Genomic DNA, 12,751 nt, shown 5'->3' on the forward strand with positions numbered 1-12,751 from the left:
AATCCTGCTTTGGTCTCCACATGACTCTGTGAACTGGTGTTACTTTTGTTTTTTCCCCTCTTTGAAAAGCCTTTTTTTCTGCTTGGGAAACAAGGATTTCTCCATTAAGTCTTCCTTTAGGCATTCAGCATTGTATGTTAGCAGCTGCACAGACATACTTCTTGTTTCTGAGTCTTGAATGATGCAAAATTAATTACAAAAGGCTGTAGACACACTACTTTGGGTAGGTCTGCAGCTAAATTATATGCCCAGACTTTGGAACGTCCACAACTTTGGTGCACTGGGACTCTTCACTCTGCATGAAGGGAGTGCTTCTTCAGCACACAGCCTCACCCTGTACTCAGTCTTACACACTGCGGTTGCAGTTGTCATAATATTCCCAAGTACCAAACACTACTTTGTTGGTGTTGGGGTTTTTTTTTGGGAGAGCTTATAAACACATATGGGTGGATAGTGCTGTTTCACCACAATAACAACTCCAGAACTGTTGGAAATAATTGGAAGCTGCTGTATAAACATGGCACTTTAAAATATTTTGCCACTCAGCCATTTGCCATGCTGCCAAGGTTACCAGCAGTACATTTGCAATGATCTGTCTTGCCATGATAGACAGAGATATGAAGTGTCAGCTTCTCTTTGCTCACACAATAAATGCAAACTTGTTTTCTCCTGAAATGGGAAAGCAGTTTCTTCAACAACTTTGAGCACAGAATTTAATATACCAGTGTTTGAATTCTTACATGAGATCTGCTGCCAGGAAATGTTCATGATGGAACCACTCTTATGAAAGATAAGAACAGCAAGATAAAAAATGGAATATAAGAGAAAAGAAGACCTCCTATGTTAATGTACAAATAATTCAGTATATTATTTCTCTGAGAGTTAAAAATTATATGGAAAATGTAAATGTAGATCTATAAATATTCCCATCAAGGAGAAAATTCAATTCAATTCAATAACAGCCAACACTTCAGCATAATTTAACTTTAAAACATGAATTTAAACAGCATTTAACTGGTAATACTGGAATACTTCATTTAATGCTGTGTCGAGATCTTAATGCCCAGATTCATTTATTTAATTAATTGTTCAGAAACAGAGTGATAAAGCAATTAGAAAAATTACAACAGATTTTGTACACCTTGTTGAAACGAGTTGGAATTTTTCCGGGGGAAGCCTGACAGAACCGATCTCTCCCATGTCTGGAGACTGATCATCACAAGGTACTGATGATGCTGTTAAGAGTAGGTACTGTTTGCTACTGTCACTAGAGCAAGCCTCCATGTACCAAGCAGCTCACAGTAAGTGTAAAGTTTTTTCTTAGTTGACTAGGCAGGAAGTGCAGCACTTGAAAGAGCTTGATCAAACACGGGTTGTGAGAAGGACATGCCCTTAACTGCATGGCCCTGCACAATTAACTTGGCAATGTTGTTGGCTGATTTCAGTGAGGGGCACAGAATCAAAATGGCTCCTTTCTAACTAAAGAGCAGTGTTCCAGAATGTTGAGAAATACTGAGCATTAGTAAAATCATTTCCATTAACTGGCAATTCTCAGTCCAAGACTTACAAAAAAAGAGGCAAGAAATCAGAAGCAAAATCCCAGTATATGTGGAATTCTGAGAGCTCATGCTGAAGGCTTTCTAATGCATAACTCCATTATCTCATGTTTTTATTTCTCTTAAGATATATAAACATATTGTCAACATAGTCTGGCTTTGTAAGATTCAGTGAGAATCAGAAGAAGTTTCTGAGAACAATATTAAGCCAAGCTAAACAGAACAAAGGCAAAGCATCTATCACCTAAAATTGCAGACATGTGGGATTTCTTAATCGAACAGTATTTAGGAAAATGATCAAGAAAGAAGCACTTAAAACTCATCACTAAATTCCTAGCTTTAGCTGTGTTTCATTAGAAACCTACAGAAGAGAAACACTGAAATATGCTATTGAAACAGTCTCAAAGCAGTGGGCCTAGTGGGGACAAAAAAGGCACTCCTCTTGGCCATCCTGGTTACAGATTAGCACAAGTGCAACTTTCATTTACATCTGTGAAGATAGGTATGAAGTATATATTATTTTTTTCAGAAATACTGCAATGAAAAAGTTTTTTTGGATTGGTCTAACATAATTCAGAATATTATTTTGAATTGAATAATTTTGAACCACGCAGGCTTCTCTGGTACTCCTAATTTTTGTGGGCATAGAAATTAGCAATTGAAAGGCTCATAATCAGCTACACTTCTATCTTCAAATACCTTCTAAAATTTATCTCTAGATCTCCTTGTGAAGCACTATTTACTGACATAAATTAGTAACACTCTGGTTTTTGCTCAAGAAGAGCTTATTAATTGATTCCACTTGGGATGTGACATGACAAGACATAGCAACAGGAGTTGCTATGTGCTTTTACATGTTAGGGCTTAGAATTCCAGCAAATTGACGTTTAAAATCAATTTCAGAAGAAATTAATTATGAAAACAATGATAAAAATGTAATATCTACATACACTATAGCAATAATAAAAGAGAAGATTTGAAAACAATGCTTTTCCTTGGAAGACTCAAATATGCTGTAAAATTGTAAGTATTTTTCAGAGATAGTAAGTACTGGTACACCTATTTAATAAGTGATTCATCTGAAACATCAGTGAGAGGTTGAATGAGATTTTGCAGACTTTTCCCAAAACACCGGAGTTTGAAAAATTTCTTATTTTTGTTAGCCATGTTTACTACAGTAATGCCACAGATCTAAAGATCACTGGATTCCAGGAGGCTTGTTATATGTACATTCAAGACTGCCATGAGAAGTTCCCAAATAGTTAATGGGACAGTAGCACAACAGATGTTCATTTCATTACTATTTGGAGACAGGCTATGAGGCAAAAAAGCAAGAAACACTGAAAAAAGGAATGACAAAGGAGAAAAGGTCATGAGAAAATCTGAAGTGAAGCAGAGGTAACAGCAACTGTCAAAACAGAGTCCACACTTAAGTTCTGTGGGCTTTTCAAAATCCCCATAGTTCCTGTTTCTAGAGATGTACCTAACTGCTGGATCCTCTGGCTGATTACTCCCCAAGAAAATCACTTGCAAAGTAAAGGTGTGAAAAGCTTTTTATGTTCAACAATGAGAGCAGATCTTTTGAAAGGACAAAATGGGGCAAGAGAAGGGCACAAAGTTAGAGCCAGAGAAACCAAATTTTCTACAAAAGATCAGCTCTGATTCTGCAGCATTTCTAAACAGACCCTGCCAATGTAATTCAGTCCCCAATTTTCTCATATAAAGGTTTGTATACCTCGGAATAGGAATGTGAAACAGGTTGGTTATTTCAATCATTGCTACAGATAGTCTTACACCTATAACTGGAATACTCCATTATTAATGAGTTAGAGTTTGAGAAATAACCCTTCTAAAATCTAACTGTAGTAGAATGCTGTTCATGCATAGCAGAGAACGGTCCATTGAAGGACTTGAATTACAGTAATATCTTAGTTTTTGGTATTTCTTTCCAGGAACCCACAATGGGAGTGATGAATGCAGAGGGCATGTTAAAATGGAAGGGAAACCACCTCAAAGCTGCAGGATACTTTGATCCTAGGCCATGGTACTGTGCAGTGAATGTACAGTTTGCCAGGCTGAAGATATAAAATAATATGAATAGTCATCCTTTACCTGAGTTCTGATTATCTGTTTCCCTGTGTCTTTATGTGTTTTATCTGCTTAAAACATAGGAAAAAAAATATGGGAGCAAGGATTAGAATATCAGAAAAGAAGTTCCCTAATGGTTTTCAGTGTTTATATGCAATGGCACTGCTTGAAACCCAAGTACAGAGCAGACCTCAACATCATTTTGATTCCTCATGCAAAATACTCTTTCCACTGGATTAGACAATGGCAATGTACCCCCAAATTCTCCACAACTACCTCACAGCTTCAGGTCATGTCACAGAGGAAAACCTACACTGCTTTATGTTTCCCAGGGAGAATACTATTTGTAGCAGTATCCTCAAGCACGGGCAGCCTCCCTGGCTGCTGGGCTGGGACAGGGCTTCCCTGCTATTAGAGGGACCCATCATGCAAGCAGTCTGGCTTACCTGTCTGGCTTACCCAGCAGTCCTGGAGTGTCTCAGCAGTGGCAGCACTGCGCTGGAAGGGGTTGTGGATGTGTTAATTGAGTGTCAGATGGAAGAAAGGGGCAAATAACTGACTGACAAAGACAATGTCTGTTCGACTTTTAGCACTCACTTTTCCCTTTTCTCACTTTCATGCCTTTTCTAGGACACAGGTGCAAGTGGTCTAGAAATTAAGTTTGACTCACCTTCAGCTTTGGCTAAAAGGAAGTGATAGGGGCCACTGTGTTTTGTGAAGGGCCCGAAGTTGTCAGGCTCTGAGGATGCTTTGCCAGCACCTCTGGGAACAATCTTGTCAGATCCTGCACAAGCAAGAATGTTGTCCTTCTGACTGCTGGTGAGGTTTATCATTAAGCAGGTTGCCATAAGCTCTTCCACTTTGTCAAAATTAACTTTTGCTGTGTTACTGCAGATATAGAACTTCTAGAATTTTCAAAATGCTGTTCTGAACATAGAAAAATAATAGAGTAATAAATCCACTTTTAGGTCTGTTTGCCCCTGACTAAATCTGGCCTGCAGTTATGAAAGACAGATCTATAAAGGGAGATATTAATACCTTAGATCTTCAAGTCCCAAACACCTATTAAAGCACCTCCAAAGCCAGAGGTACAAAGAAAATGCCGGTCTATAGAGGTCAGCTATTTTGAGAGTTCTAGCTCAGTAAATAACCTTGTTTTTCTTCCATTATTTGCTTTCTGAACTTGAGGTGCCTGACTTAAACAACTTCATTTTCAACTTGAAACTTAAATTGAGTGAATATATTTTGTTCTTAATAATCAAAGGTACCTTAACTCAGTTCCACAGAAAATAGTTTTATCTTTTTGCTCTCCTTTTCCATCATTTTAGATGCATATGGATTATATAATCAGAGAAATTTTTTGACAAGGAATCTATTCAGAACAATACATGTGCATCTTACCCTCTTGTGAAAAGAGTAAGCTATGGTATACCTACTTCACTATCATGCACTATATGGTCCTTAAGGGGTACATTAAACTATCCACATCTGAGCTTGTTTATCAAAACATTCCCATTCCCATGCACAGGAACTCCCATTAGTCAAAATAGGATTTGAGTCACTGGAACAGGTGTAGTTTCTGACTACGGTACTACATTTGCAATCACTTCAGGATGTAGAAATCAGTGAATATATGCCAGCCAAACAAAGTGGAATAAACACTGTAATAATTTGCTTCTAGAATCTGATATGCTCAAAACTACAAGAAAATTTTAAGCATGTAAGAAAATTCCAGTAAATCTTTACAGAAGCTGAATGTCAAAGTTGAGGGACAATGAGACTTTATACCATAAGAATGCTTAGTAATCCTGAAAAGCTCTTCTTTGAAGGCAGACAAAACTCTTCCTGACTTTACCCATTTCAGACAGTCATAGTTACATCATCAGGACAATTTCCTAAGTAACGTGCTATAAAATGATTATAAGAATTGTGAGCTCCAGGATTGAAACAACTTACTGAGATGCTTTTAGTATAGCCCATGAGAGCAAAATGATGTTTTATATTTCCAAGAGTTTTCTGAAGTGGAGGATCTCAGTCAGTATTTTTTACTTGACAGGATTTTTAAGGTCACAACTTTAAGCTGTTACTATTTAAAACACCTGCAACATTTTAGCAAGAAATCACAAGTTTCAGAGAGCATTAAGCTACTGGTACTACACTGTAGAACAGTACTGATTCTTGCAGTGAATATTGACTACTTTCCTTGTTTTCTTACATATCATAACATTACTTTTGATATTTAACTATACTTTAATCAGGTCACATTCTGGTTATCATACTGCAATATCTGTGAAGCACTTACCTTTTTTCTTAACTTTAATCTGGCAGTTGAAACAATGCTAACAACTCCAACCCAGAGCTGGGTATAGCCAGCAGCGCCTGTGATTCAGAACCCCATGATCGACATTATCACTCTCCCCACTTGTGATACACACACTGACAGGAGTACCATGGTAGTGACTGCAAAGATGTCTACAAAGGACAGAGATCTCCATGAATGCTGCTCCATCTGTATCTAGCTGGGACAGACCTCTGGTTTGTTGCTCTGACTGCTGGTATAAAGTTGGTTTTGAATCACAATTATAAAAATTCTTCCCTCTTGAGCTAAGTGTTGCTGTGCTTTGTTTCTGCTCAGCTAATACTGACTGCCAGTAGAGCTTTATTTAACATATGCAGTTAAAATTATTTCTCTTATGCCTATCTTATTACAGCTGCCATTAACTTATAGGTCTGCAGTCTTCTTCTCACCTAATGTGTAAAATATTTGAGGCAATCTTTTTTGTTTGAATCCTTTAGAAAGCAGATAATTTTGTAGGGTTGTAATTCAGGGAAAATTCAGACAGTTCAATAAAAAAATTGGCCACAATTGGGTGTCAGCAGAATGTTTTAAAACAGCCTTAGGAAGCAATCTAATATTAATTAGCTCTGAGAAAATTACCATTTGGTGCTTATTGAAAACATGAGAATTCCTACTGTAGATGGCAAAGAAAAACAAAAGTAGAAATTACATAAAATTAAAAACTTAAAGCAAGACTATGATAGTCTTTTTGTGCAAATGATTGCAATCAGGATGTGATTTTTAGCTGACTTTCTCAACCTTTCATGAACTTAGGGGAACTTAAAATTAACAACTATTTAATAAAAGTAACAGATACACATGGGTGTCAAATAAGGAAACTTTCTTTGAATTTTCCCAAGGAGATTTATGATTACTTAATCACAGGCTGGAAGGGACGCCTAGAACTAAATTGGCCCAAGCCTCCTCCTACTCAAAGCAGTGTCAGCTACAGAGGGTTATGGAGGGCCATGACGAGGTGAATTCTCAGTATTTCAAAGGACAGAGCCTCCAGAACCTCTCACTGCACCTGTTCCAATATTCTACCTGCCTCACAGGAAAAAAACGAATTTAAAATTTTAAATCAATTTTTCTTTGTATTTCAATTTCTACCTGATGTCCTATCACTGATAATAGTCTGACTGTGTCTGCTTTACACTAGTCCAGGAGGTAGTTTTTATGCATATGGATAATATCCCCCTTCCAGCCTTCTCTTCTCCAACCTAAACAATCCCAGAACCAGCAGCCTTGCCTTGTACGTGGGATGCTGCCAAACCATCTTTAAGGTAGTTGATTAGACCTGATTTGGATGTCCTTTCCTCCTTTCTACTAGGGAGCCCATTGCTGGACCCAGTATTCCAGACATGGCCTCAACAGCCCTGAGTAGAAAGGAATGATGAACTCCATTGACCTTCTGGCAATATTTCCTAAAGCAGCATAGAAGGCTGCTGGCCCTCTCTGCACAAGGGCACAGCACTGGCTCATGTTCAACCTGATGTTCACCAGAACCCCCAAGATCCTCTTCTGCAGAGCTGATGCCCCAGCAGGTACTAGTGTAGAGAGAGGTTTATTCCTCCTTAGATTTTGGACTTTGCAACACCAGTTAGAAAAACAGAGAAAAATCACTTCTAGAGCTATGCTCACACAGATGTACATTGCCATGCACCCCTGAGCTCCTCACACAAGTTTTGTTTCATGCAAAAAAAGCCACTGCCAACATATATATATATCAGACTGTCACAGAGACACTGCCAGTTCTGGTCTCAGTGTGCCAAGTGCACACATTATGTAAGCATATCAAGTGCCTGAGACTATGTAAGGACATTTAGGAAAGTGTGTACACAGTTGTGCAGACGTGTATCTTAAAATACAGTTCTGAGTTATCTCTCTGTTGACATCCCAGACTCAGTGGACTCCACTTATAAAACCAGCTGATGAAACCCCATTTGATGAACTATAAAAGATCAGCACTCTATCATTCCACAAAGCAGACTCCCTTCCATAACAGAGATTCACATCTTTTTCCCCCTCATCTTCTTACGGTTACAAATATTTTTTCCTGTCTTTTTCTTTGGAAAAAATCATGCTGACTCATTTTCTTGTTGCTGTACTTTCTCCAGTTTTGACCATGACAACTAATACTATAAGGATGAACAATGTAAATACTTAAGAGATTTTTAATTTCTGCTACATTATATAGAAGAAAATGTGATGAAAGGACTGAAACTTTACTCACCTTCTTCAGAAGACAGCTCATTAAAAATCACTAACAACTTTTAGTGTAAGAGCAGGAATTGACCTAAAGTCCTGAGAAAACCAACACTGAAAGGAGGGTATACTTTGACTTGCATTCCTAAAGGAACATTAATTAGAATTAGGATATTTCAATTTAGATTATTTTTATTTCTAATCTTTATTCCCCTCTGGTAACATCTCACTACTTCTATAAGAAAAAGATATCAGAGCAAGTAAAGAAGAGGATGTAGTATCTATGAGGCCCTATTAAGTTGGAGACTTAATTTGAAATTTTGTTTTTCAGTAATATTTTATTAGTACATAGGTTTTTAAATACATCACAGCATAAAGATGTCCTTATTCAATCTCAGCATTTTTTGAGTAAAAGATCTTAATGTTTAGAGAAATCACATTTGTCAGATAGTGATTGTTCACATGCAGCCTTTATTTACTGAGTGCTGGCAAGAGAAGTCATCGTTCTATGCACAACCTGTTTTTTTATCTTTGCTTATTTCTTAATGAAATAGCTGCTACCAGCAGCTGTCAGGTTTGAGCTAGATGGGGTGATATGGTCTAACCCAGTGTGGACTTTATAACATTTTATGTTTCCTTGCTACTTCATCTCTTTTTCATCATCTCCTTTGTCTTTCTTTCTCTCAGTTTTTAAAACATAAGCGTGACTTTCACTTCCTCTGATTCTACAGCTGAATCTGCTTTTGTTGGCATATCAGTGTAGCCTTTTTCTACAGGTACAGTTGCAGCCCTCTCTTCTTGTTCACATTACATCACTGTCCTGCTCTGATGTCTGTCTAATATTCCAGAAATGATATGCCCATGACCAATGTATTTTTTGGTCCTCATGACTTCTATCCTGCTCAGTTTCTAATGCATTATCTCCACTTCAGTATTTCCTTCCCTTTCCACAATTTCCAGATTTCTTCCCAGAGCTCCCTTCTCCAGCATAGAGGATTTGCTTTTGTTTTTTTCTTTCCAAGTCTTTGCATCTTTCCTATTTGTTGCCTTGCTTAGTCTTGTAGGACAAGTGAATTCTTCTTATTGTCCAAGTCAGATGTGTATTTAAGAGTCTCACATGCACTAGTGCCAAGAGGAGCTGGACTAGGTGATTTCCAGGTGATCGCCAGAGGCCCTTCTAACCCTAACAATTCCATGATTCTGTGAAATCCTGATATATTCAAAGAGGAACAGTATAACATTAAGGTGTCTGCTAATTTTCCAAGAAAAACAGCACAAACAAGAGAAATGAACTTAGTATTCTCTTAAGACACTGACATCAACTTCTCAATAGTAAGAGTGCCATGCAATACCTCAGGTAGATCACTTAGAGACTAACTGAACATTACTGATGACCTTAATTAATAGAATGCTGCTCCCTCATGAAATGTTGTAGTCTGGTAACATAAACACCTACTTGCTATTATTATTTCTGGGTGGAAAAGCAACACATTTTCTTTAATAAGTTTTGGAAGACAGAACTTGTCATGTTACCCAGTGCAGTGTTGTGCATTTTGAACTAAACCAGTGAACTAAGTAAGCCTTCATCCCATATGCTGAATAACAGTGGTTTCTGAGCATCACACTATCCTCCTGACTAATACTAAGGATGATTTAATGCATTCCTGTCCCTAAGCATTTTTCTTCCTGATACCATTTCTTCCTATCCAATTAGATTCCTATTCCAGATCCTATTTCATACACGCTTATATCAGTCTTTTTGCCAAAATGAAGACTAAATGTCTAAGACTATTTATTACTCCTCTCCTTCTATTTCTTTTTTGCTTTCTTTTAATCTTCATTTTCCACCTTTCCTCACAAATACATAAAAAAGTTAATGTCTCATATGGCTTTCCTCAGCTACAGAAGGGTGGGGATGCAAAGCATATCCTGCAAATTGTGTGTCAAACCAAACCAGTAATTTCCACATAGTTTCCAACACCTACCAGTTGTTACGGATATCACAGTATTATCAGAGTTATTTAAAACAGTTTTAGATTAGCCAAATGTCAATCTCGCAGCAACTGCACAACCTTCAGGACATCTTTGTGCATATGACAGACTTCCAGCTGCGAAATGATTGCTTAAAAAACCCACGTACTTTCTAAACGAGCATGTACCAATTGTTTTCTTTACAGGGGAAAAATATTTAAAAGTTACAAAATAGGTTCAGCTATTCAAATGTATTATTTCAGCTCATATTACTTTTTCTTTTGAGTCTGAAAGCAAAAAGAATAAATTTCACTACTGTTTGTTTTCACATTTTCAATGTACTGTCATTGCTGTTTTTTTAAAAGTTCCCACTGACTTAAGTATTTTTAAAGCATGTAATTTGTTTGAGGAACAAATCAGAGGTCACAAAACCAACTTAAGTGACTTTGCACAAAGTCTTACTTGAAAATAGTGACAATTCTACTAAAATATCCAACCAGTACCCTCTTCTGTTTGGTTTGTTAGTTCGGGCTCCCCTTATACACCAAGCCTATAACAGATTTCTTTGTATATTACAGTGATGAAAAGAAATTCAATGGGCAGAGCTACAAAAAAAGGTGTTTTCTTTTTCTGGTGGTGCAAAATAGCTTATGGTAGATAAGACAGATGCAGAAAGTTCTGACAAAGTGTAATCAGAAAGACATGACTCAGGGGGTACATGATAAATACAAATGCCCCAGTCACCATACTGTGAAGAACCCACATGGAATTAGCTGCACGAATTCCCATTTTTTAGGAAACAGCTATTCACGCTGGTTGATCTTGCACTGAGGCATAGTCTCAAGTATGTGATAATACATTCTGTCACCATGGAAAGGAATGTACATAATGTAATACCAAAGAATAAATTAGAACATTATATGCTGGCAAAGCTTTCATTCTTATTTCAACACAAACAAGGGTTTAAAAACGTGTAGAAGGTAAACACAAGTTCTCAGAGTGGTTTTTGTATTCCACTCACTCTGTTTGCACCTAATTTTGGTTTAATTTTGTTGAGTCTCTAGTTGAACTGAGCTAGTTGTGTCTTCACTATTCAATTACGTATACTCAATGAAAGACTGGACAGAAAGCTATTGCTACTTCACCCTTGGAGGGCATGACTTCCCCCTTGATCTGTAGTGATAAGCAGTAAAATCCTGTTAGTCTCACATAAAAGCATCCAGTGAAATCAGAAGGATATGTTCTTAGTGAGGGGACCAGGATTTGATACAAAACTGTGCTATTGTAAGGATATAGACATATGACCGCAAAATTTGTGGTCATATACCCCTACGCCTGAAACAGAAAGATAAGTTAATGCAAACTCTCAGGCAAAGCATTATGTAGTACTTAACAAAGATTTGCACATGAATACGGCTTTAATTAAAGATAAGTTGCCTCCTACCCAGAAATTGCTGCTAGTTTTTGATGAGCCTGATAGGCCATCTCACATCCTCGGGTTCGAGTTTTGTGCAATTCTGCATGCAGAGAAGGACAGGTGACTGAGACATCCCCAATAGAAATGACCAGCTCCCGATAGAGAGCCACCTGGGTATTGAACTCCTGGACAAGCTGAAAAACAAAAACAATTTACATGCATGAGAATTTTTAACTACATTGGTAAAAACAATCCAGTTTTTTAAAAACATGCCCAATCTAGGGCTTGTTCCTGCTTCTCACAATTTCGTACCACACAGGATCAAGAGCACACGATTCAGTAAACAACTAGAGCCTCCATGGCAGCTGCTTCTTCTGTGAGCTATAAATGTTCATCTGTAGGAAAGTAGTGTTTCTGCTTTTAATATCTGAAAGTGTTTGAGTTATTAGTATTAAATATTAAGCAGACAAAAAAACCATCTGCTTTACTAGTAGCATGAGGTTATTTTTTGCTATCATGAAAGGCAAAAATATCTCCAGAAATTACTGCCTATGCTTCTCCTGCTTCCTGATTAACAGCATGTTCAGGGACTGGAATGTAGTATTTGCTTTTAAATTGGCAATTTTGCTAATTTATTTTGTAATTATTTCTGTTCTGTCACTTTCCTTCAACCCAGATTTCTGACTTAAAACTCATCTGCTGTTACTGACTGAGAAGATGTACCAGATAGGCACTTTCCTGTTAAAATTCCAGAAAGCACCTTTTCTAAAGGACATGTGGGAAAAAGAAACAAATCATTAAAAAAACACTACAACCTGTACAGAAATCCAATATCCAGCAGATACATACAGATTCTATTGGATAAATGGATAATTTTAGTGTTATGGAAAGATCATTATTGTTTAGTTCCACTGATCACGTACATGGAATGATATTTTAAAGAAATGAAGCATTTGCTGTCTTCTGAAAGAATGCATATAAGACCATTTGCTCCACATGGTGGCGGGGGTGGAAGGATTAGAGTAATAGAACAGAATATTTATTTATCTGTGTTTTGACCTCAATTCCAAACTATATAAAAACAGACAAGAGTAATTGCTCATAATTCTGCAGTCATCATTACCACCAGAAGTTCAACATACCCAACATAAAAACATACTGAGAACCTGGAGTCTA

At 37.3% G+C, this 12,751-nt stretch overlaps 1 protein-coding gene across 1 annotated transcript in view; it reads right to left on the reverse strand.

Moving 5' to 3' along the window:
- RGS7BP (regulator of G protein signaling 7 binding protein) overlaps window positions 1-12,751 on the reverse strand; it is a 34,916-nt gene that overhangs the window by 19,752 nt on the left and 2,413 nt on the right. Inside the window, exon 2 of the mRNA XM_054651539.2 lies at window positions 11,603-11,769. Coding sequence (XP_054507514.1) covers window positions 11,603-11,769 — 167 coding nt within the window. The remainder of the gene's footprint in view (window positions 1-11,602; window positions 11,770-12,751) is intronic.

Source organism: Agelaius phoeniceus, chromosome Z (genome assembly GCF_051311805.1).
Source record: "Agelaius phoeniceus isolate bAgePho1 chromosome Z, bAgePho1.hap1, whole genome shotgun sequence".
Taxonomy (NCBI): domain Eukaryota; kingdom Metazoa; phylum Chordata; class Aves; order Passeriformes; family Icteridae; genus Agelaius; species Agelaius phoeniceus.